Genomic DNA, 26,703 nt, shown 5'->3' on the forward strand with positions numbered 1-26,703 from the left:
GATTTAAGATGTAACAAGATTAAGCTTAGAACTGAATTTTTCTTATTATAAATTTTTCCTTTTTTTTTTTTTTTGCTATTTTAATTTTCTTTTCTGTGTGAACTGTTTTACTTTGAAACTTAACTAAACACTTAAAAACAAAGATATTTTGTCTGTGGAATCATTTCTAAGCGTCAAGCCTTTGTTGAATCCCATTTTTTGAGTTAGAGCTGCTGAACTTTGGAAACTTTGGGAAAACGCAGCTACATTTTTGTCAGAAAACTTGCCATCTGAAGGCCTAGAAATCGAACTGGAATCTACCATCTGAGGACAGCGGACGATATTATCATCATTGGATGCAGAAAAAGCATTTGATATGATTGAATGGAACTACCTTTTCACTACATTAGAGAAATTTGCGTTTGGCCCGAACATTTGTGCATGGATCAAACTATTGTATACCAATCCAGAAGCTTCAGTTTGTATTAACAACATTTGTTCAGACTACTTTAAATTAGAACGTGGTACCAGACAAGGATGCCCCTTGTCACCACTGCTATTTGCAATCGCCATTGAACCACTGGCAGTTCACTGTCAAAATGCTTAGCACATAAAGGGGATTATCAGAGAAGGACTTGAACAGAAAATTTCTCTATATGCAGATGATATGGTATATATCAGACCCACAAAATACTTACAGTATTTCAAAAGATCTCTGGTCTCAGAATTAATTTGAATAAAAGTGAGCTCTTTCCAGTGAATTCTCAAGCATATAATATTAGATTGGACACCTTCCCTTTTATTGTTGTAGATCAGTTTAAATACCTAGGGGTAAATATCACAAGTAAACATAAAGCTCTTTAACAACAAAATTTCACCGTCTGTATGGAAAAAAATTAAGCAAGACTTGCATAGATGGTCAACCCTTTATCTCACTCTAGCTGGAAGAATTAACGTTGTTAAGATGAATATCCTTCCTAAGCTTCTCTTTTTATTTCAAAACATTCCAATATACATCAATAAATCATTCTTTAAGCAATTAGATTCAACCATAACCTCATTTATTTGGAACTTAAAACATCCACGTATCCAAAAAGCGACCCTACAAAGACCTAAGGCAGAATGTGGCATGGATCTACCTAAGTTTCAGTTTTATGACTGGGCAGCAAACATACAAGCTATAAAAACCTGGACACAAACAGATGAACATACACAGGCTTGGTCCACAATAGAAATAAAATCCTGCAGTACTTCTTTATATTCCCTGCTTTGTGCTCCAATAAATGCAAGTTATCTATAATAATAAAAGGCAAAGCCCTCACTGACTCACTCACTCACTCACTCACTCACTCACTCACTGACTGACTGACTCACTCATCACTAATTCTCCAACTTCCCGTGTAGGTGGAAGGCTGAAATTTGGCAGGCTCATTCCTTACAGCTTACTTACAAAAGTTAGGCAGGTTTCATTTCGAAATTCAAAGCGTAATGGTCATAACTGGAACATATTTTTTGTCCATACACTGTAATGGAGGAGGCGGAGTCACGTATCGCATCATCACGCCTCCTACGTAATCACGTGAACTAAAAACAAGGAAGACATTTACAGCACGAGTCACACGCGGGAACGAAGGTAAATGACGTTAATTTTTGACTGTCTTTTAATACTGTGTGAGCATACATATTAACACATGTGCAATTAAACGTGTGCATTTACGGGGTGATTTCTGAGGCTTAAAAGCTCACCTTTTATCAAACGCGGGAAGAAAGGTAACTGACGTTGTTCACTGTCTTTTAATACTGTGTAACCATACATATTAACACATGTCCAATTAAACGTGTGCATTTACGGGGTGATTTCTCAGGCTTAAAACCTCGCCTTTTACTAAAAAGGTAAATGCAAAACTATTTTCAATCAGTTTATTGAAACGCTCCTGTTAAGGATTGCAATAACATATTCGCGAGATAAAAGAACGAAGTAGGGGGAAATGGAGGAACAGCCGCAAACAGCGAAGAGCAAAAAATTAATTAAACAATTGAGAACGGAGCGAGTTAAGCATACAAGCATGTTCATAAGGGAAACAAAGCACGGTGTAAAACGTAAGTTTAAATTAAGTTTATAGAAACGCTCCCGCTGCAGATTGCAATAACATATTCGCGAGATAAAAGTTTAATGAGAAGACACGAGGTATAAACGAAGCACACGCCGTGGCGCAACGTTAGGGGCAACAGTTTCAACCATTCTATGATCTGCTTCTCGCAACTGAAAGACGGCACATGGCGGATGTTAGCCGACTTGCTGACCGCAACATTAGGGGCTTCAACTCTGGCGCTGACGCAACATCTCAGTGCCAACACTTTCCAGACTCTACTTAAAAGACACGCCCTCCTCACTGGACAGTTAAAAACACCAATCAAACTAACGATGACATCAAGTATTACCCAATCAAAAGTAGGAAAGGAGGCATCTTCATAAAATGCGTGTGGGATGATTTGCATGAGACGCTGCTTTAAAAAAAAAAATGATAAAAAAAATATGGGATAAATCCCGTCCAGTATTGATTCAAAACGGGACGCGCAATTTCATTCTCAAACGCGGCACGATTCCGTATTTTAAAGGACGGGTGGCAACCCTACAGTGCCAGGTAACCACCCATACAATCAGATTGTGATTCAGACTAGGAATGCAATGAATGTAATTACCCCGATCTACATACAAGGCGAAAGTCTTGCAACATTCAAAGATGATGGTTTGGGATAATTAGTACTTATTAAGTACAACATTGAACATAAAAGAGCTTATGAAGCCTTGAACCGAAAAAAGCAAGATCTCAGAGATCGTAAAAAAAAAAAAAAAAAGGAGGTAATGTCGTTTTACTCGCTGTAGATTTTAGTCAAACATTACCAGTTATTCCACGAGGGAGACCAGCAGATGAACTCAATGCGTGTTTAAAATCCATGCTTCTCCCACGGTCGGTTATATGTCGCGTGTTCTCGGGTAGGTACACCAAAAAATGTATACATTTAAGCATGTAATGGGCAAAGAAAAAATGAGGTATACCCGAAGGCACTGCAGTAGTACTCAATGTAAATTTACTTCTTAAATGTTAATGTTTTACTGTTTAATAATTTATACGCTTCTTATATATTGTTCAAATTCTTTTATCAAAATACCAGTGACAGCGCAATGCACGATAACATGGAGTGAATACACCATACGCATCTGCCCACGGCCGCCCTGGTGTGCGCAGATAGGAGTTGATTCTAAAATAAAATAAACATAAAAAGAGTAATACATTCATCACCCATAAAGCGGATAGCAGACGTGACGTATTATATGTGTACCACATTTCAAGTCAATACGTGAAACGGTTTGCAAGCTACATGTGATTTAAAATCCTGGACAGACCAACGAAAAGCCACGGTAGCAAATTATAGAAGAAGATTTTACTGTTTAATAATTTATATTTATATGAAATGTGCTTCTTATATATTACTTCATATTCTCATATGATAATGATGTTAATGTTGTTTATATTGATTTCTATGTTATTGTAAGTGCATCTATGTGTGTATATGTATGTATGTATGTATGTGTATATTATATATATATATATATATATATATATATATATATATATATATATATATATAAAAAAAATATATATATAAAAAATATATGTGTATATGTATATATAATATATCTGTATATGTGTGTATGTGTGTGTGTATATGTGTATATGTATATATATATGACAGCAACACTCATAACAATGACAACACAATTACATTGACAATCATGTTACGTTATTTTTAAAATGTTTCCTTTACTTTTTCATAACCTCTTTAACACACTACTTCTCCGCTGCGAAGCGCGGGTATTTTGCTAGTCGCCAATATACTAATAACCTAATTGTGCTTCACTCACTCAGAATATGGAACCAATGTAGAAAGCATTTTAAGATAGAGAATCTTTTATCTGTGGCACCTCTGCATGAGAACCACCTTTTTCAACCCTCGCAAACATATGCAGTTTTTAATATCTGGAAAGCATTTGGGATTAAATTGCTTAGAGATCTTTATATAGACAACATCTTTGCATCGTATGAACAATTACATTCCAAATTTAACTTTCCAGCAACACATTTCTTTCACAATCTTCAAATTAGAAACTTTGTTAAAGAACCAACCTGCGAACGCTGCAATCAAATTCCAGCCTCACTGGGTCACATGTTTTGTGCCTGCACCAAATTAACATTATTCTGGACAAAAAATTTTAAGTGCCTTTCAGACAGCCTTGGTGTCACAATCCCTCCTAACCCATTAACAGCTGTGTTTGGTGTTCTTCCAGATGGGCTTAAAATGGAGAAGCACAAACAAACTGAGATTGCCTTCACTACACTATTGGCACGCAGACTTATTTTGCTAGACTGGAAGAATCCTAACTCTCCTCTTTTAAGTCAGTGGGTAACTGATGTTTTATATTATTTGAAATTGAAAAAAAAAAATCAAATTCTCAGTTAGAGGATCTGTGCAGAACTTTTTCAAAACCTGGCAGGATCTAATCAATAATATTTTAGAAAAAGCTCTTAAAGCACTGAGGAAGCAGATTCTCTTTCCATTTCTTTTTCTTCTCCATTTATCTTTATCCGCCTATTAAACTCAATTTATTTATTTTTACTAGCTTTAAGTTTTATTCCGTTGGCCATGCTCTCTTTCTCAGGGTTGGGGGTTGATTTCTTTTCAATCCTATTTTTTGTAAAAATGTATCTATTTGTATGGAATAATTACAATAAAACCAACAAAATTTAAATAAATAGGAATTCCTTAAAATTAGTTAAATCTGTTATGAAAAAACAGCCAAAATGCAAAGGTCCACAGAACAAATTTAAAAGAATGGTTACAAACATATAAAAGGGTACATGCTGAAGGATTATTCCTTCTTTTTAGTAGGATGACAAAGATGCCTTCTTCATACCTGAAACCAGTGTATCCAAACAGAACAGCCTGGAGAAAGCCTCCCATCCCAGTAAGAAAGTTAACAGCTCCAGTTCCATCAGAATATTCACTCCACACCGTCACATAAAAAGAAAAACAGTTAAAGTTTGAAGTACATACAAATTAAAAACATCAATAGTAGCTCTTTCATTTGTACTGGGATCTTTTTTGTTTCAGCTTACTTTGTAAGGTTCTTGAATATTGTTGAAACATTTCATTAAATGGGCCTGAGCACGAGCCTTTTGTTTGAGTTCCATCCAGCCCACAGCAAACATTCCCTGAGAAATACAATATGGAACTCCATTAATCTTTATTTTTCATTTCATACATACTATAAATAATGGAACTCCTAATACATTACTTATAAGTAAGTGGTGGTTTCATTCCAGCTCTAATCAACATATAAATTTGCTTTGTTACGTCTGTGCATTACCCTTATTTCTTATTTTGGATGGAAGATTGTAAAAGAAAAAAAATTCATAAAGGTTGTAAAATAAAATCTTCACAACATTAATAATGACATAAAAGGAATATCTTTAAGTACCTGAGGATCAGCGTCAATCAGAATTAATACAAATGCATTGTTTCAGCCCAGCATCTTGAAAATTCAAAGCTCAGATAATGAGAATAATGTACTAACCAGGTCAAACAAATAAAACAGTAGAACAAATATAAGAACATTGTTTTCTAACATATTTGAAAAATAGGGGCACTTTCTGCATCACGGTACATTAGTCAGTCCTAGAAGTTGCTGCAGCATTGGAAAAACTGGTTACAAGTCAAAGGTGAATCTCATGAGAGACAGAACGCATGAAACCATCTACATCAAGTTATACAAATTAAAAACCCAGCACATTTCCTTTACTGTCTTTGTTGACCCATCTTTTTTTAAGATAGGTATTTTACAAGTGAAAATGTTTCATTTTATTGAAAGATTTGCTTAATTGCCCCATTACTGTAAGCAGACTATGCATTTGGAAGATGTCTGTGGTTTTTATTTTATTTATATAAGATATGAAACAAAAATATGAACTGGTTATTTTAACACCATTCACTATCTTTATTCTAAGTACTTCTTTAACAAGCTGCGTTAGTCTTTCCTCATAATCTGATTAATTTGGTATATGGTGGCATTTTTGGCATGAAAATTCTGGTGGGGCCATGTGAACCTGGGAGACTGTCCTGACAAGAAGGGGTAGAGACATCCTGACTAGCTAATCAAAGGGTGTAGTGTGTATGTGTGCCTTTCTTTAACCTCTGACCACAAGTGAGCAGTGTGAAGCAGAGCTGGCAGGATGAATGTGTTGGCAAGGAACATGACAAAAAAATACCATTGTAGTGGCATAAAGGAGATCAGTCACATTAGGGACAAGGGACAGAAATGGCATTTCACAATGCATTACACTAGAGCACCATTAATAATAAACTGTCTAATACAAATAAAAGACACAAAATGAAAATCTATCAACATTTTGTCATACAGTACAAATACCAAAGGACAGTATTAAAATATACCTCAATATCAACATTTACATTTGTTGTTCAGTGGGCAAAGTGATAACTGGATTTACGTAAGTAAACATGATTCATGATAATGATGAGAACTACTCTAAAACAGTTAGATGCACAAGTTCACACACCCTTTAACCTGCATCACATAATCAACAAATTGGTCACTTAAAAGGGCACAAGGTAGAACTGAATAGGTCAGGCTGCATGTGTATATGAGCAAAGGTGTACCTAGAACACTGTTTGGTCAAAGGTTCCAGCCAAGCATCCCAAAAACAGGCTAACGGCACCAAACACAAAAAAAATACTTTAAAAATTAAGTTCAGTTTTCTGTAAACATTTTACAAAATCCACTGAATTACTGAGGTGAGTATAATACTTTTTAATTTTGCATAACAACGGCATCTGCTTGGAGATAAGGGGTCAGAGCCCAACTTGCCATAAATACAGAGACGCCATGTATATTATAATGAAATAAGGTGTACTTCTCCTGAAATTAGTGCTGGGCGGTATGACCAAAATTCTATATCACGGTATTTTTCAAAATTACACTGGTTTCACGGTATTGGACGATATTTTTTTTCCCATGCATGAGTGGATGTTAACCACATTTTCCACAGCAATTACTGGCTAAGAATAACCTATTTCACTGTCATGAGAATTGTACATTGTCAAAAAAACATTTTAATGTGCACACAAGTATTAATACAGGTTTGCATGGCCCCATAAAGTGATAGTTTTCAAGGGGGTGGCGCTAATGAAGAGAAGGAACCACATTGCATGACAGATGCAGTCAAAATATAGAGCCTTTTTATTGAAAAAAGTTCAAAGAGTCATTTAGACTTAGTAAAATATCCAGAGGTGATTGTCAAAAGTTGTACTGCACTGAACATGTCTTAGAAAAGGAATAGTAATTTTTTTTGTAAACTAGCTACACTTTGTTAATGTTAACAATCTCTTTCCACTGACACATTAAAGTGACTTTTTAAAAAACTTTACCATCATTAAACTGCATAATATTTAAACTAACAAATAATAACAATACAATAAATAATAGTGCAACTTCCAGTATTAATACTATTACTTCCAAGACTTCAAAGCCCAGGTGCATTACACAGTATTCACAAAATAAAAATAAAATAAAACAAGTGCAACTTGGTGATGACATCTTTACCAACTGGACCATCATTAAGACAAACTGCATTAATATGGACCTTGCTTCAAGCTAAGCTATATACATCTTAATACATAATTCGCCTGCCTCCTCACTCACTCACTCACTCACTCACTCACTCACTCACGTCTGTCCGAAGCCGAATGCGCAGTTGCCTTCTGCGCAGCTGCCCGAAAAACCTTACGAGACCGACATCCAACCCCAACATCGCGGCAGGCGGCAGATTTACAGCCGCAGTAATTCAAAGAGAAAGGCGACTTCGAATAAAGCTCTAGAGGCCTGAAAGGCGATTTCGACTACAGCTCGAGGCCTAATTACGCATTCTGATTCAATTATGCATTCATTCAATACACCTATATCAGGTTTGTGGTGCTTATACTTATTACTATTCCATATTGTACTGGAACATTCATCATTCAATATTATACTATAGGCCTGGAAAATTCATCAACTAACAGTACAAGCCTGTACAGTAATGAGTAAAGCGGACTACAATCATTACAAAACAACTTCTTCGTTACTTATCATTTGTTCTTCATACACTGCTGACACAAACTCGTGCCCATTTCATCTTACGTTGTCGAAATGGGCTCTTTGTCTAGTAAATAATAAAACTACAACTTGCATTTATAATGCTATTTGTGGTATAGCCCTACGGAATCATATTAGAGCCGCTGTGAAGACAAAAAAAATACGGACATAGTGAAGAAAAAAAACAAACTGTCGAGATTAAAGTCGACATTTCCACTTTATTCTCATAGTTTATTTTGTCATTAAAGTAGAATGTTGTAAACTAAACTTCATCCTAAAATCAATGTTTAATTTACTAGATTTTCTCAAATCCCGTCATAAGTCAATGTAGCACATTAAATGCTTTCTGTTGTGTTCTCCGGCCCAGTTGTTAATCACTGCGCGCTTCTTAAACTGACTTCTTCTGCACTAAGAGGAGGCGCAGGCAGCGATCACTGCACAGAATACATTCACTTCATAATATTCCTGCTCTCTGAAAATGTAGAATGCCAAGATAAATTTTCATGATGAAATGCATTAAAGCAGGTATTAAACATTCACGGTAGTTCTGTTCCCTCACACTAAGGGGTCCCCAGGTGTACGTTCAGTGTAGAGAACTTTATGGCAGGTGTGACGAGGCTCCAAAAAACTGGATGTGTGAATGGGTATCGCACAGGTTTAACTTAAATATTGGGTTTGTGATTTGGTGGTTGGAGACATGAACACAGAATTCAATGGATGTTCTTCTGAGTGGGCTTTCATGCGTGCTGTCTCTTTCTGACATACCAAAACCCCAGTTCCTATCCTTCCATTTTCTTTCTCCACACGATAAACGTCTTTGTGAAATTAAACGTAGTTATACACTTAGACCACGGAGTGTTCAGAACTTAAAAAAAAATCTTTGTTATACATGTTTAATTATGCCATCCATTCAAGGTTGCGCCCATCCCAGTAAGCATTGTGTGCGAGGCAGGAGCAAATCCTGAACGTGGCGCCAGCACATCACAGGGTGAATACGAGCAAAACATACACTAGCAGGGTTAATATAGCAGAACAAAACCCCACACTCTACAGGACTTTGAAAGGAAACTGAAGCACGCCAAGTAAACCCACCAGAAAAACATGCAAATTCAAAGCGGGGAACAACCGGGACCCAATTGCTGCGAGGCACATGATTAATACATGCTTTAATGCATTTCATCATGAAAATTTTATCAAGTATTTATCTTAGCATTCTAAATGTTCAGGGAGCAGGAATATCATGAAATTAATGTATTCTGTGTGCTGCCTGCACCTCCTCTTAGTGCAAGAGGAAGTCAGTTTAAGAAGCATGTAGCGATTAACATGGCTCCGGGAACCCTTAACACAAAGCATTTAATGTGCTACATAATTTATAACGGGGTTTGAGAAAATCTAGTAAATTAAATATTCATTTTAAGATTCATTTTAGTTTACGATGCTCTACTTTAATAACAAATTACGAGAATAAAGTCAACATATCGACTTTAATCTCGTCAAACGGCGAGAATAAAGTAGAAATATCAAGAATAAAGTCAACATGTCGACTTTATTCTCATCATAAGCGTCGAGATTAAAGTGAAAATGTCGAGAATAAAGTCAACATGTCGTCACGCTGTTATACAGTACCTAGGTACATTACACAGTATTGAAAAAAATAAAATAAGTACAACTTGGCTTGCAGTATTATCCAGTAGTATAGAAACAGTATTCACACATTTGAACACAATGGTCCACATCCGACCTTTTAAATCCAAAGTATCTCCAGACAACAGACGTGACTCCTTTTTCCAGAAAAAGTTCATCATTTTCAACTTTATGGTCAGCTACAGCTTCAGTTTAAGAATGTTCTCTGTCTATTTTCACCGCACAATACCTCCATTCCCGCATGTACTCCGTTGCATGTCTGTTTAGCGGTGTAGCATTGAAAAAGAGCCCCCGCGCAACACTGGTGTAGCAGTGAAAAGGGTTCCCGTTAAACAGTTTCCCGCAGTGGCACGTTCCGAACGTTGTTTAGGCAATTTAAACCGGTGTTGCGGTATAAGAAAAATCCATATCATAACAAAAATAAAAAACGGTTTTCGGTATGAACCGGTATACCGCCCAGCACTACCTGAAATCATTCAGAATGTAAAATACCAACTGTAATACACAGTTAAATTTGTGCATTTTGTGAAAGTAAAGAGAAGAAAAAAATTACAGCATACATAGTGACATTGACTGGCATCCTGTCCAGGGTTGTACCTAGCTTGTGCCCAATGATGCCACAATGTGCTCAACTTTCTGCTGTGCCACTAAAACTGGATTAAGCAGGTTTCATAAAATAAGATGGATATTGGAACAGCTTGCTGCACTGACACTTCTTCTTAAGTGATTTTCAGATTACATCTTGGATGCAGCTTTGTATCAAAAACATCCCTCTTATTTATTTGAACTAAATCACTGTGGGCAGAATGGTGGCGCAGTGAGAGCGCCACTGCCTCACAGCAAGGACACCTGGGCTCTCTCATCCCAGGTCCTCCCAGCGTGTGCATGGGCATCCTCTGGGTGCTCCAGTTTCCTCCCACAGTCCAGACTCATGCACATTATATGAACTGGTGATGGTAAATTGGGCTTAGTGTAAGTGTGTGCACACTGAGATGGATTGGCATCTTGTCCATGGTTTGTTTATGCCTTACACTCTATGCGTGCTGAGATAGGCTCTAGCAATCCCCACCACAACCCTGCTCAGGAGTAAGCAGGCTTAGAAAATGGTATGGAATGGCAAAATCCTTACGAGTTTAAGTGACTATTTGGACTTTTAGCTCTGAGAAGTGACAGACATCTGTACACTCACACACTTTGTAATGGACTTATTTTAGGCCTGTTACAATAATAATACAAACTTATTATATACTTACATGCATTACCAGACTTAATGTCAAATTAGTGCAGTATTTAAAAAATGATCTTGTCAAAACTTTTTCGTACAAAGTTTGCTTCAGGTATTAAAATAGCTGCTTAGACAATCAGGATCATGACAAGCCACTGTAGAGCATCCAAGAGAGATGAAAACTGCAGTAACCAAGGTCATGCAAAAAGACAATTTCCTCTTGGGATTAACGGAGTATATTAAAAAAAAGTACTTTCAATCACATCACAACTGTAGCAAGAGACAAACATGTGGTAAAGAATGAGGTCAAGAAGTTTAGCAAGACAGGGCAAATGTTAATCAAGAAATAAAAATGTGGAACTACTGTGGCTAAATAAAAGCCTTGTTTTCTCCAATGCTTTTACCTTTGCATTGTGAAATTCAGGTTCTAGTTTTGCTTCTACTGTTCAGTGCTGGAATGTTACAGCCATTTGTTGGTTTGGAATATATATATGATGTCCAATTTGATTAAAGGTTTCTAGCTCCATATGCATTAATAATCAAAATGGGCATCAAATGTCATTTTTACAAGTATGACTTTTTGCATATTATTCACTTTTTAGTAGAAATATACACTCACCAGCCACTTTTTATTAGGTACACCAGTTCAACTCCTCATTAACGCAAATATCTATCAACCAATCACATGGCAGCAACTCAATGCATTTAGGCATGTAGACATTGTCAAGGCGACCTGCTGAAGTTCAAACCAAGCATCAGAATGGGGAAGAAAGGCGATTTAAGCGACTCTGAATGTGGCATGGTTGTTGTTGCCGACTGAGTTTTTCTGAGTATTTCTTTACTAGGTATTTCTTTTCTGAGTATTTTACTTTATTAGGTACACCTTGCTAGTACTGGGTTGGACCCCCCTTTTGCCTTCTAAACTACCGTAATTATTTGTGGCACAGATTCAAAAAGGTGCTGGAAACATTCCTCAGGGATTTTGGTCCATATCGACATGATAGCATCACACAGTTGCTACAGATTTGTCGGCAGCACATCCATGATGCAAATCTCCCATTTCACCACATCCCAAAGGAGCTCTACTGGATTCAGATCTGGTGTCTGTGGAGGCCATTTGAGTATAGTGATCTCATTGTAATGTTCAAGAAACCAGTTTGACATGATTCAAGTTTTGGGACATAGCACATTATCCTGCTGGAATTAGCTATCAGAAGATTTGTACACTGCAGTCATAAAGAGATGGACATGGTCAGCAACAATACTCAGGTACACTGTGGCATTTAAATGATGCTCAGTTGGTACTAAGGGGTCCAAGGTGTGTTAAGAAAATATCCTCCATACCATTACACCATCACCACCAGCATGAATTGTTGATACAAGGCAGGATGGATCCATGCTTTCATATTGTTGTTGCCAAATTCTGATGCTACCGTTTGAATGTTCTATTGTCCAATTTTGGTGAGCCTGTGTGAATTGTAGCCTCAGTTGCCTGTTCCTAGCTGACAGGAGTGGCACCTGCTGCTTCGGGTTTGACGTGTTGTGCATTCAGTGATTCTCTTCTGCATACCTCAGTTGTAACAAGTAGTTATTTGAGTTATTGTTACCTTTCTATCAGCTCAAACCAGTCTGACCATTCTCCTCTGACCACTGGCATCAACAAAGCATTTTCAGCAAGAGTTATTGTTACCTTTCTATCAGCTCAAACCAGTCTGACCATTCTCCTCTGACCACTGGCATCAACAAAGCATTTTCAGCAAGAGAACTACCGCTCACTGATTATTTTTCCTTTTTCAGAACATTCTCTGTAAACCCTAGAGATGGTTTTGTGTGAAAATCCCAGTAGATCAGCAGTTTCTGAAATACTCAGACTTGACCATCTGGCATCAACAACCATGTCATGTTCAAAGTCACTTAAATTGCCATTCTTCCCCATTCTGATGCTCGGTTTGAACTTCAGCAATGTCTACATGCCTAAATGCATTGAGTTGCTCCCATGTGATTGGCTGATTAGATATTAACGTTAACAAGCAGTTGAACAGGTGTACCTAATAAAGTGGCTGGTGAGTGTACATTCTCCTTCACCTAACAGCCTATTAACTCACTATGAATCTGACAAGAGCAGCTAAAGTTTTACTTCCATCCAATTGGACATCACCCCAAGTAACCACTTTAATGATTTGGCTATCCTCATTTTATATTGTGATATACTTATCTACATCGCATAAAGTAATAGTCCAAAAGTAATGGAATGATACACCAAGGCAGAAGATTTTAATTGATAGTATAACTAAAACTGTTTTTTTTGAGAACTTAACGATTGTGTTCGATGGATCTCCTCTTCTCAAGGATGTCAAATTACACAAGAAAAAGTCACAGGGGGTGGCAAATTACAGGACTCCATGAACACTTTATAGCAGCTTGTCACATTATACGAGCCAGTTCTGACAGCACTGTTGGCTTCCAGGTTCATTTTATAATTTAAACTCCATCATGGTACAACAAACATGAGATATCAGAAAGACATGGCTCTATTCTGTTTTTGCAATTGACAACACTTGATTTCCCTTACCCTTATTGGTTGTCAGCTCTCCCACACACAGGAACCCACTTGTATGATTTAAGACATACTCAGACCAGTTTGATTTTGTCTGGGTGTGTTATACATCAAACTACACAAATGAAAATCACTGTAGCCTGATGCACAGTGCCAGACTTGATATGACTGAGTAAGTGAAGTCTACGAATCATTGATGAAAATCTGACAGGGGCTTAAGTTTTTAATTAGAAAAAAAATACCACTGCATGACACACTTTAAAAAAACAATTCCTGAATACATTTTTTTCATTCATGTCTACTGTCGATTTTCATTTTCTGTTCACAGTAATAAATAAATAAATAAATAAAATACCCAGGTCATGGAAGGGCCACCTTGATCAGTCAAGGGCTCATAGAACTCCAGGTCATTCCTTCTGACATCTTCACTCATAGGATATCCCAGGGGAAATCCAAGTAGCACAACATCAGCCTGTTTAACTGTTTCCCCTGATAAGGAAAGAGAAAGCAAGAAGGAGATGATTCTATTTTTCATCCATTTTTCCATTGTTAGACCCTCTAAATCCAGGTCAGGGACGCAGTGTCACAGCCAATTCCAAGATCACTAAATTTATAGTTGAAACTTACTTTAACCTGAGAACTGTTCCATCACAGACTACACTCATCCATTTATTCATATTGGCCTCCTAAATCATTTTCATATGCAGTTTTAATTATACAATAATTTATGTAAAATGTACTTTACTAGAAATAGGACAGACAGATGCAAGAGAAAAAACTCGCCTTTTTGAAATCCATCAAACTCTGGATGGTACTGCTCATCTGGATCAAAAGGCACTTTGATTTTGCTGCCAACTTCCTGCCATTCTTCAGGAACTTCAATCTGTAAGAGTTGTGCCAGTTCAACTGCAAATTCGAGACTGTGGACATAGTAAAACTTTTAACTTTAAGTTGATGATAAAACCACCAATGTACCTGCTTGCATCAATAAAGAATAACAATGGTATAACATACTAAACATAGCACTTGCCCACATACCTGTATTTAGCCACAACATTGGTATACACAGAGTTATCCACATCAACATGGTACTCATCAGGGGGCATCACACCTAGATCAAACGTAAATAGCATTCAAATGTGAGTGAAACAAAAGCGCTAGCTGGACATTTCTATTATGTGCTCTTACCTTTAATCTCATACCATCCATGCTCTGTGTTCCATGTCACTCGACTGACCCAGTATTCTGCAATGCCCTGCACCAGGGGCCATCCTCCTTCTTCACGAAAAAGAGACAAATCCTTAAATAAATAAAGTGATTGGAGAAAGTCTCATTAAATTTACGGGAAAAAAACTAAACAAGGAGACCATTATCAACTTTTATTTTGCAGTATAAAAATAGGTCTAGAAGTTGCTTGCAGAAGTCCAAACATGCCAAATATTTTTGTGAAATGCATATGAAGCACACAGCAAAATTGACCACACAGTAGCTGAATGAGAAAAAAGTGAATGTCCTTGTGTGGCCCAGTCAGAGCCCAGACCTAAATCCCATTGAAAATCTGTGGAAAGATTTAAAGATAGCAGTTCATAAAATGCTCACCATCCAATTTGACAGAACTTGAACAGTTCTGTAAAGAAGAGTGGGCAAATATTGCTGATAGAGAAGTATCCCAACAGACTCAAAGCTATCATTAAAGCAAAAGGTGGTTCAACAAAATGACATTGGGGGGTGATTCTTTATTAATCTCAGTATGTCATGTTTTTGATTTTTTATAATTTTTCTGAACTGTAGCTGTGATATTTTTCACTTGGATGTTACAGGTTGCATTGAGTAAGTACAGCTGGGAAGAAATATTTTTTGTGTATGTTTTCATTTAAGGCTGTAAAGCAAAAAATAATGGGAATATTTCGAAGGGGGTGAATCTTTTCTATACCCACTGCACATATATATTGCATTAATAAGAACAATTTTCTGAGGGCAATTAAAGGGGTGCGTATATCAAACAAAAATGCCTATGTGTAAAAATGTAATGGCAATATGAAAGTCTTCTATCTTGTTGTTTGATTATGTTGATATGGTAAGTTTTTCAATATCATAGTTTAGATTGGTGATGTATTGATCGATGACTGGACTCAGTACGTATGACAATACTATTATTACTACTGCTATCACATACTGAAAGTTTCAAACAGGGGTGTGTTGGTGAGCTATTGAGCACTGCTGCTCAAGTTGGGGAGCATGCACTGGTACAGTGCGTTGCCGCACCCACTACACAACGAAACAACTCGGGATCCTGGTTAGCAACCCCACAGGCAGACAAGCGGTCCAGTCCCACCCTCCGGAAATGACCCTCTATCTGCCGCAGCCAGGTGTTACGTGGGCGACCCCTTGGTCTGGTCCAGCCACTCGGGTCCCTTACAATGAGGATCTTACGAGCTGGATCACCCTTGCGGAAACACATCACATGGCCGTAGTGCCGCAACTGATGCTCCCTCACAATGCAGGTAATGTGCCTCATTCGGGACTCCATGAGCATCCGCTCATTTGACACAAAGTTAAACCAACGGTACCCAAGGATTTTCCGGAGAGACACTGTACCAAAGGAGTCTAGTCTTCATCTCAGGTCACTGGATAGTGTCCATGTCTCGCAACCATATAGCAAGACAAGAAGCACCAGGACTCTAAAGACTTGGACCTTCGTCCTTTTGCATAGATATCGGGAGTGCCACACACCCCTTTCCAGCGACCTCATGACCCCCCATGCTCTCCCAATCCATCTACTGACTTCATAGGAAGAGTCACCAGAGACATGAATGTCACTGCCAAGGTAAGTAAACCTCTCAACAAAGTCAACACTCTCTCCGCAAACAGACACACTGCTGATGGCTCTGCCCATGAGGTCATTAAAGGCCTGGATCTTGGTTTTTATCCAGGACACTCGCAAGCCCAGACACTCAGACTCCTCACTCAGTCTCTCGAGCGCCCCAATCACCGCCTCCATTGACTCCACGAAGATCACAGCATCGTCAGCAAAGTCAAGATCCGTGAATCTTTCTTCACCAACAGATGCCCCACAGCCACTGGACCCCACGACCTTGCCCAACACCCAGTCCATACAAGCATTGAACAGAGTAGGAGCAAGAACACACCCCTGATGAACCCCAGAATCAACTGGGAAAAATGCAGAGGTCCTGCCTCCACTCTGCACAGCACTCACAGTACCAGTGTACAGGCCGGCCATGATATCCAGCAACTTCGAGGGGATCCAGTGAATCCTCAGGATGTCCCACAGGGCAGCTCGATCAACCGAGTTGAACGCTTTGTGAAAATTGACAAAGGCTGCAAAGAAACTCTGCCGATATTCGCGTGTGCGCTCCATGAGAACCCTCAGTGCCAGGATGCGGTCGATGGTAGACTTCTTAGGCGTAAAACCAGACTGTTCCGGTCGCTGGTAGTTGAGCAAGTGATCACAGATCCTATTGAGGACGACCCTAGCAAGGACCTTACCTGGCACCGAGAGAAGTGTTATCCCCCTGTAGTTGTCTGGATTGCACTGCTACCATTCTATAAAAAGGTCCGAGTTTCAATACTGACAAATTCACTTCCTGTGCAAAGTTGTCTCTATACTTCTGTAGGAATATCATGTATCCCAAAAACATGCAGTTTATATTGACTAGTTTAGGTCAACCTGGATGTGCCCTGCAGTGATGTGCCACCCCATCCATGGTTTGTTCCTGCTTTGATCCTAAAGCTGCTGGGATAAACCCTGGTCCCACAATACTATATTTAAATAAATATGTTCGTAGTACAAACAACTTAATTACTATTCAAATAAGAACAGATTGCACACTTTTCATTAGACATTGGCCTGGAGGTAACCTTAGCAGTCTTTAAGCGTAAGATGAGATTTGTGCTGTGATTTATATTTTAAGTATATATTTGCTGATAGAATTAAAAGCAGATCTGAACCAGGTCTGCTAGTAAAGGGTCAAGATGAGCTGAAAAATATCTCTGCGGTAATGAGGTGCTGGAATAAACCAATGGGCATATACATGATAATTTATTTTACTGCTAATAAGCTGATCGTTGCCATGTTATTATAAACGGACTTTAGAATCTTTTCACACAGCTCTATTAGATTATGCTTTTAGTACACCCAACTAATTCTATTGTAAACACAGATTAATACCTCTAGCTGCAATGGATTTTGAAACATGAGATTACTTGCAGATTTTAAAAAACTTAGAATGATCAGTGGGCAGTATGAAAATCTAAGATGATGCAAATTCTATTCAATACTTTCTTCAGGGAGCTACAAGACTTTTATCCAAAGTAAACCCATCTACCATTCAAAGACTACTAGTAGAATGGAAGTGACAGCAAAAACTCTATTAACCAATAAATTTTAAGTGCCCAGTATTTTTAGTGTAGGGTAGTCTGGACAAATAATAAGAGTGAAGAAACCCCAAAGTGCTGTTATTTGCTAGATTTGACCATGTGGAGTGAGTAGACAGAGAAGACAGTGCTGCCTCGCAGTAAGGAGATCAAGGGTTCACGCTCCAGGTCCTCCCTGCACGGAGAGCATTTGAGTAGTGAGAAAAGTGCTCTATAATTGAAAAGAATTATTAAAAAAAGAGACTGCAGTCACCTTTCCTTCAGAAAGCAGTAGCAGCCATTAAAAGCCATTGTGTGTAGGATGGGCCAAGCTGGATTCAAGAGTTGCTCTGAAAGAAGCACTGGGCAGCTCTTTTGAAGTAAGTGATGCTAAAGTACATACCCCTGTTGCATATAGATACTGCTGAAAGGCAAAGCAGACATCTCCATTGATGTGAATCTCCTTCTGGCCATATATTTCTTCTGGACACATCTCCTCACCAGTTAAAGCACTCTCCCATGCAAACTTGACACCCTGAAGACAAAGTGGGTAGAAAAGCCCAAGCTGAATAGGTAACACTGAGAAGATGCAACTCTGTCAAAAAGCCATCATTGACTTTAGATTTTGATGCCTTTCAAATCAAGATTAAGTCAGTACCTTATATCCTTGATTCAAAGCATTTTTTTTTGCTCCTTTTAGAGTGTGAATCCTGTAACTCAGAATGGCATGTGCCATGGCCGGAAGGAGGAGGAGGACATTGGGATATATCCATACATCCTAAACACATAATGCACAATAATAGGGTAGTTAAATGCAAAGTATGCACTTCTATGCATACTTTAGCAAAATCAGCAAATTTTACAAAACAAAGCTCACGAGGGATTTACCCACTACCTTTGACAGATACTTTAAACTTTCAAATTGCATTGATAATCATAAAGGTCTGAAGTGAAACCTACAGTAGAAGACCTGCAGAATAAAGAATTTCAAAGATGATAGGGCATTTTCATCTGCAGGTAATTAAGACATCCATGGACCGAGCTCCATAAATATTCAGCTATCATACATTTTATAAAACTAACACTGAATTGAAAGACACAAGTTAAAACATTTGGAGTTCTAGCATGTAAAGTTAACAGTTCTTAAATATATAATAAGCTTATGCTGTTTAGCGTTGATGGGTTACCTTTCACAAAGGTGTACCCTGTTAGGGGCATTGAGGCTGAGCAATACCCTTGCAGTTGCAGTAGAAGCCAAAAGCTCATTTGCTCAATTACACAGGAGTTCCCTTAAGCTCAGATGCATAAGCTGCTTCTTACTGGTTCAGAGGTCCTTAGCTCATGGGCATCTTCTCCATGTGAGAACGTGAAAATATGGCCCTAAATAATTCCTTGCTGGTTTGAAAATACAGTACATTAGCTTAAAATAAACCTAGTATGTAGGCTGGTTAATTTTTTATCAATGTTTAGTTCAATTACCAAATAAAATCTGGGTATCATTGGGAAGGCTTCTGCTAAAATATTAAGTTAAAAATTATATATTTACTGAGTTGTGAATGGCTCCATGATCATCTGTCCTCTTACCTGATCCCAGAAGACATGTCCCCAGTAGTCCTCTCCCTTTTTACCATTACTAAGCCCACCTGGGCTAATGCCATTAAATAGGAAGCCTTCTACTTGTAAAGGTGGAAGTGCACTGAGCAGGTAGTAGACACAGCCAATTAGGGCCTGGTTTAAAGCAAGAGGACCTCCTACTCTTATACCACAAAGTGACCAAAGTTCTGCCCAAGCACACTTGTGAGAAGAGCACAGTTTGCCACTGGCAACCAGAGCCAGTCCATTAGAATAGCTGTCTTTTGCTTGGTCTGCTGTTTCTGCCACTGCTGTTAGAAACACCCAGCTAGCACTCGTCTTCCCTGCAGGCAGAGTTAGGCTTGTGGTAACAGGAGTCCAGATTAAGTGGATGCTTGGTTTCGGGGCATCTTTCACTTCACGGATTAGTATCTGGCCATAAATGTACCTTAAATAAAGAACAAGATAGTGGTAATATAATTGCATGCTGATTGGACTTATTCATTGACATTATTATTACTTTTAGATACTTTAAATGGACTATTGAAAAATAATAACTCACAATACATATATCAAAAATATAAAATGCGTCCACTATTTTTTTAAATGGTGCCCTGGAAATAATTGTTATATTCTAAGGGCACCAAGGGGGAAAAATGTCATCATGGACAGGATGAAAGACCATTACATATGTAGCCTAAATAAAATGTACAATGCTGAAATGAGTAATATAAAGTGTCTAAAATATACAAATGATATCAGAAAATACAGTAGCGCATAAGGAATGAGACAATCTAATAAATAAAAGAGAGAACTAAATTAAAAGCAGAAAAAAAACACTGACCATTGAAATACATAAACATAGTACATTTTGGTTTTATAATGCATGCCCCATGAAAAAATTAAAATGGAAAAGAATATACCTTAGGGTTTTATAATAATGGCAAACCAAGAACAGTTAAGTTCAAGCAAAAAAAAATTTTTTTAATGAAAGAGAATGAAAATAAACATTGTGTTGGATGGCCAGGGCCCTTATCCGGCCGGGACGCCTATGAACCAGAAGGACCGGGGAGGAGAACAAACACAGGACAGTACCTTCCTCAAGCCGCTAGATGGCAGTCCCCCTGGTAGCAGCGGTGCCCAGGATTCCCACAAGGCACCACGGGACTTGGGGTTCGAGACAGCCCTGTAGGGTTCCATGGGTGCCACCAGGGGGAGCTACACAGCCATATTTTAACAGGCTTCCACCACACATGGGAGTACTTTTGGATCTCGCTAATGAACCACCTGGAGTACTCCCAGGTGCAACATACAAGGTGCTGCCAGCTTTCATCCCAGAAGCCAGAATCAGGAGGTGGAGGAGAAAGCTTGCCAAGTGGAGTGAAGGCAGGCAGGCAGAGAAGAAGAGAGACATTGGTGTGTGCCATGTTTATTGTGTTTGGAACTATGCTGTGCAGGTGGGAAAAGTGTGTGCTAAACTTGTGTCCAAGTCTGTTTGTGTAGGGGTTAGTGAACTGGTGTGTCCTTGGTGGCCACAACATCCTAAAAGATGAGGTTGGGGTGGTGATAAACAGATTAACCACAGGCAAATATGCAGATAAAGACCTAGAAAGTGGATAGAAAATGTGCATTGAGGATAATGCTCAAAGAGCTGTTCAATAAATCGGAAGGGACAGTAAGCTGTTCCACAAATATAACAAAATCTGCATTCAAGAAAAACTGCACGATAAAAAACATTCATGGTAATGAAGATTTCATGTGAAAGAAGCATTAAGTTCAGCATGGAAAAGATCAAGTTTGTGACTCAGTGAATTGGATAAAGCGAATACCAAATACTAAAAATAAACTGGTGGACATAAGAGGCAAATTACTTACTACTAAATTACAGTTACAGTATAGTACAAGAAGTAGTGGTTAATATAGGTGAAAGAGCAACAAACTTCAAATCAAAATCAAACTTTGATGCAGTATGGGAAAAAAAAGATTATTACCATCACTAGATCTGTGGTTCAGAAGCAATGGAAGTATCAAGAAAGGACTGATAGTATGAGGTGAGCTACTGAAGTAAAGTATGAAGGTAAGCAAGCCAGTGCAGCATGGAGTTTGAAAAATAAACAATGAAAAGTGAGCTTTATTAAAAAAGTAAATAAATATAAGATAACCTGGAGTGGGTAAGAAAATTAGAAATTTTATAAATAAGCATTCCACCCAAAAAGCTTGATTATATAGTATGAAAGCAAGGAAACAATTTGGCAACCTGCATGGGCAGCTACTAGACAGAAACAGGATATTGCAAAGGCATTGTATTACAAATGCATAGTATAAGGAAAATGAGCTCTGACAATAGAAAAAGATCAACATTTTGCTGGAACCAAGAGTGGAACTGCAATAACAGCACTAGTTTTATTAATGGACCTCCTGAGGATTGTTGTCTCAAGAGAATAACAATAGCTGAGCAGGTAGCAATCAGCAGTCACGGAGAGGTTGGTCAGCTTATGAGTTTAAAGTTGTCATGTTCTCACCAGCTTGTGGTCAGGAGGGGAGTCAGGAGTCAATGTCAAGGGCTTAATTAGTGAGGGGAGGAAAACCCAATGTTTTGAGAAGCAGTATCGTTTTGGAGAAAAAATAACTAGTGATTTATTTTATATGTGAAAAAGTGGATGTGTCTACCAATGTTTTTTAGGATCCACAAAGTGTTTAGGTAGGCTTATAGAGGCAAGAAGCTTTATTGTTTGCCTATTTTTGTACTACTCTATTCTCCCTAAGCTTTTACCTTTTGATACCTAAAATTCATAACTGCTAAATTGCCCCAGTATGCTTCAACCACTTGGTTGAGTAGGCTGCTCCACATTTCCATAAAACTTCATATAAAGAAATTTCGACCCAGTTTCAACCTTGAAGAGTTCTGCAATGTTAGCTTAAGTGATGTCCTTGATAATTTTAAATCCTGGACTAGGTTCTTGCATAGACTTATTTGTTCAAGAATAAAGATGTTTATTGATGTTTAATGAACCCCACACCAGCATATAACAGGGACATGAATTACTAAAATACATTACTGCACATGTTTTTAGATGCACCATCTGTTGGAATGACAAATGCAATGTATTTTATTACTACATGCTCTACAAAATACATTCTCATAGATGGTGCACTGCAAACGTTAATGTTGAGGTCTATGTTGATTCTTTAATTTCAACCTTTCTCAGATGGGTAGCACAGCTAGTTATATAAAAAAGAGGAATCCATTTATTCATATTTTAAACCATTAAACAAGTTCAGGGTCATGTGGAAAAACTTAAAGGCAATTTTTTGTAAATATATTTGTTTCAGTAAAACTCCCAATAGCAGATTTTGATCCAAATGACTAACTATATGGAGTTTTCAAGATTTTGTCATGTGCATGTGGGTTTTCACTGGGTACTTATACATTAATCTCCATCCATATTGTAAAGATATGTGATTGATAAGATTGTACATTCTAGGTTGAATGATAACATTAAACTTGTCCACTATATGTGTGCAAGGTACTCAGTGTTGGACTAGCCTCCATACACCATTGGTTTCTGCCTTGTAACACTAGCCCGTTGTAAATACATGGAAAAATTCACAGCTTCATTTTGTGGGACTTGCTTTTAAAAACGTGGACAAGCCAATTAAGGTACACAAGAACAAAACAAAGGCATAGTCTGATAAAATGCTGAAGTTGAAATCAAAAGGCTAAAATATCCAATAGTCAAAATATAAAATGTAATTTAACCCCTTTACACACTAAGGGTTGTTTGTCATTATTGTACCTAACTTACATATGTAAAAATAAACAGCTGCTACTTGTTTCTTGTAATAAAGGAGCTGCAAATGGCTGAAGAGCAGTGCATACTTCAGATTTTTTAAAAGAAAGTATATGATTAAAAAACGTTTGTTTACACAAATAACAACTAAATAAAACACAACAAAAAAAAAAAGGTGCTTTTTAGCGATTTCTCTTCAAAAACTGGATTTTACAGTGCATAACTAATTTTTTATGATTCACAATCCCAATCTGTCAGCTATCATTGTGCCAGATTACAAAGTTATATTGTTTGGCACAAGGTGTACCCCTGTTTGGTAACACAGTGTCCCTTTTAGAAAACATTTGGTCTCTTGTATTAAAACAATGTCTTGAAACAAGTATTACCATTACAGATATATTTTTTACAAAAAAAATATACACACAAACACTTCATATCACTCTGAAGCAACAAGTAAACAATTTAGAACTACATACATAATTATGTACTCATCCAAACCTTTACTTTCAAAAGTATTTTTCATGCAGTTTCCTTTACTACTAGACATAGTGCTTCAATTCACCCATCTTCTGCTCCCTTCTGTTGCAGTTGCCCCACAAAAGTTTATTCTTTTTTTTGTTGTTGTTCTGGAATAAACTAAGCACAAACATTCTCATACCAGCATCTTCCAGTGCTGGGTTATGGGGGTAGGGACAATGTCAGCTAGTAGCCCTGGATGCAGGGTAGGAAACAGGCAGCTCTGAGCACACAGCTAGTTATACTGACACATACGTATAAACCAGTGTTTCTCAGTCAATTTTGAGTCACAGAAGGCCACTACTGAGTCATGAGCATATGAGATTTTTTCACTGTATATTCCTCCACCAACTTTTTCCTCACACTGCCACTGAAATGATTAATTGGCCTTGCATTACTTTTTACCCCATTTCTAATCATGATCCCTTTAACCCCACTGAACTCCCAGCTGCTGTTTGATTTTATTTCCCTTTTGTAAATCGCACTCATTTCTCCCTTTCTGGGGGGGAAGGGGTGATGTTTTTGGCAGCGCCGGCGGTGAATCGAGCACGATTAGAAACAGGATAAAAAAAAAATACTACATGGTGAGATCTATCCCTTCATTGGTGGGGGCCGGGGGATTATACCTTGAACAAGTCACTAGCTGAAAGTTTTTCCTTTTTGCCTAAAATCAAAATAACAAAGCCAAGAGTAGGAACTGCTTCTTAATCCTTCCTCCAAATAGCTATTACACACACAAAATGTGTTTGTTTGAAAAAAATCCAGAAACACTGATAAATTACATAGCGGATCACCATCTCAAATGCCATAATGGCTGTGACATCACTACTGGCATGCTAGAAATGTCACATTTAACAAAAAAACAATCTACCATGGCAATAAGGAAAGACCACAAAATGGTAACCACCATAACCCAAAACAATGGCTGCATGGAGAATCACAAACATAATAAAAAAATATTTTAACAATAATAAAAGGAAGCCCATAGCAAGAAATAAGCATGAAAATATTAACAAGAATGTTCCAAATGCAAAAATCATGACACTGTCTAGATAGGTTCCAGTTTCCAACATTCCTGTAATCAAAATACGAGGTTCCAGAAAATTGGTGAATGGTTGGAAAACATTCCAGACCACGAAGATAAATGCTATAAACATTACAGTATATCAAAAAATACAGAATTATAAATTATTGTGGGACCTTCCTCCTTTTTATTACCTTGCATCTTGGAAGTCAGGTCCATCTGTGAAAGCGATATCCTGGCTTTGTGGAGAAAATGAGTTCAAAAGCTGCACATTAACTGAAGGGCCAGGAGTCTGTTTCCTCTCCATAATGATCTCCATCACAAGCAAATTCAAGTGCACACGATGTGCTAGGATTTTCTGAGTAACAATGACATCATCCGAAGACAATGTGTGAGTGAACCAACCTACAAAAATTGAACAGGACTAAAGTCATGAGGCCAATTAAAGGAGAAGACTAGATAACTACAATTCCTGAAAATTAAAAAATAGAATGCCATTAGAACAAATTCCTAACAATTACACAACAATATCTTTAGTTATTAAGATTTAATGCCTTTAATCATCTTTAAACTTTGTCTTTAATAAATGGGTTTAATCTTTGAAGAAAATAGTCTGTAGTACTAGGGTGTTGTACCGTGTTAGCCATTATGAATGTAGAGAAAAGCCAAGCAAAATGACACCTTTTATTGGCTAACTAGAAAGACTACAATATTGTAATCTTTCTAGTTAGCCAATAAAAGGTGTCATTTTGCTTGGCTTTTCTCTACAAGAAAATAGTCATAATCCAGAATTGTAATTGACTGATTATCTTTGTTTTAAACTCATAAATATGTCTCATGCCAAGCACAGGAAGACATTGACCTAACTGGCACCATAAACCCATTTAGCTCACACCCTTAGCAGTGACAGGACACATTTATTTTCAGCAGCTGAAAAAGTTGGGGGGTTGATGACTATTTCATTTGACTTTAGAAGCAGTATGACATGCCACTTTACAAAGAAGGGCAAGGCCTGAGGGTGATGTAAATATTGGGAGAATCTCTGTATGAACATCACATAGGGACATTGTTGCAGTTATCACTGATGACTAATCCCATGTAGAGAGAGACCAAGAGAGAAAGGTCACAGAGATAGGAGACTAACTGCTTCCAGGTTGGTAGTCCTCAGGCCAGTGCCTGTTATTTATCAAGCATCTCAGAGTAGGAAAACAGTCCTAACTGGCTCAAAATTCTCGAAGTGACACAAATGTAGTCCTACTTTTAGGAGTAGAATTAAAAGTTGTCACACGCATGCCTTTGGGAGACAGCTTAAGGGCTCTGGTAATGGTAATTACCCATCAAACCAGGGGTTGGAGCTGTGGTCTAATGCCTTCTCTCTCCCTCCCTTTGCAGAACACAAGACTGACAACCTATCCACTGCTGACATCACTTCCATTGTCCAACCTCCTGGACCTGCCCCTACCTGCCAAGTGCATATATAACCCAGGAACCAGCCATCTGGTTCTCAGTTCTGTTTTGAACTTGTGTCTGGGAAGACATCTCCACAAATTATTGTGTGTTGCATTTTTGTGCATTCTTTCAAATTATATGGAGTCACCAAGGTGGTGCCCCAACTCTTTCACTTTGTTGTGCCTTATTTTTAAGATGCATTTTATCAATTTTCCTAATTTAGGAAACTACTCCAAACTTGACCAGGATTTAGGAGCACTCATGAGCTGTCCTAACTTGCTAGGAGCTGTCAGAAGACAGCGTTCAGGCACGGAGATTGGCACACACATTTTGGCAAAGGCTGAATGTTTTGTAAATGCT

The 26,703-nt window shown here is 38.0% G+C and overlaps 1 protein-coding gene across 3 annotated transcripts in view; it reads right to left on the reverse strand.

Moving 5' to 3' along the window:
• The window catches only part of pgghg (protein-glucosylgalactosylhydroxylysine glucosidase), a 52,111-nt gene that overhangs the window by 20,777 nt on the left and 4,631 nt on the right, over positions 1-26,703 (reverse strand). For 2 of the 3 annotated variants that reach the window (XM_028794880.2, XM_051922046.1), the window contains exons 3-12: positions 25,089-25,299; positions 19,576-20,011; positions 18,650-18,769; positions 18,395-18,526; positions 14,806-14,917; positions 14,656-14,728; positions 14,401-14,537; positions 13,973-14,106; positions 5,157-5,255; positions 4,958-5,052 (exon numbers count right to left, since the gene is read on the reverse strand). In XM_028794880.2, the coding sequence (XP_028650713.1) occupies positions 4,958-5,052; positions 5,157-5,255; positions 13,973-14,106; positions 14,401-14,537; positions 14,656-14,728; positions 14,806-14,917; positions 18,395-18,526; positions 18,650-18,769; positions 19,576-20,011; positions 25,089-25,299 (1,549 nt within the window). The remainder of the gene's footprint in view (positions 1-4,957; positions 5,053-5,156; positions 5,256-13,972; positions 14,107-14,400; positions 14,538-14,655; positions 14,729-14,805; positions 14,918-18,394; positions 18,527-18,649; positions 18,770-19,575; positions 20,012-25,088; positions 25,300-26,703) is intronic. The other variant, XM_051922045.1, reaches the window with a different exon arrangement.

This window comes from Erpetoichthys calabaricus, chromosome 2 (genome assembly GCF_900747795.2).
Source record: "Erpetoichthys calabaricus chromosome 2, fErpCal1.3, whole genome shotgun sequence".
Classification (NCBI taxonomy): domain Eukaryota; kingdom Metazoa; phylum Chordata; class Cladistia; order Polypteriformes; family Polypteridae; genus Erpetoichthys; species Erpetoichthys calabaricus.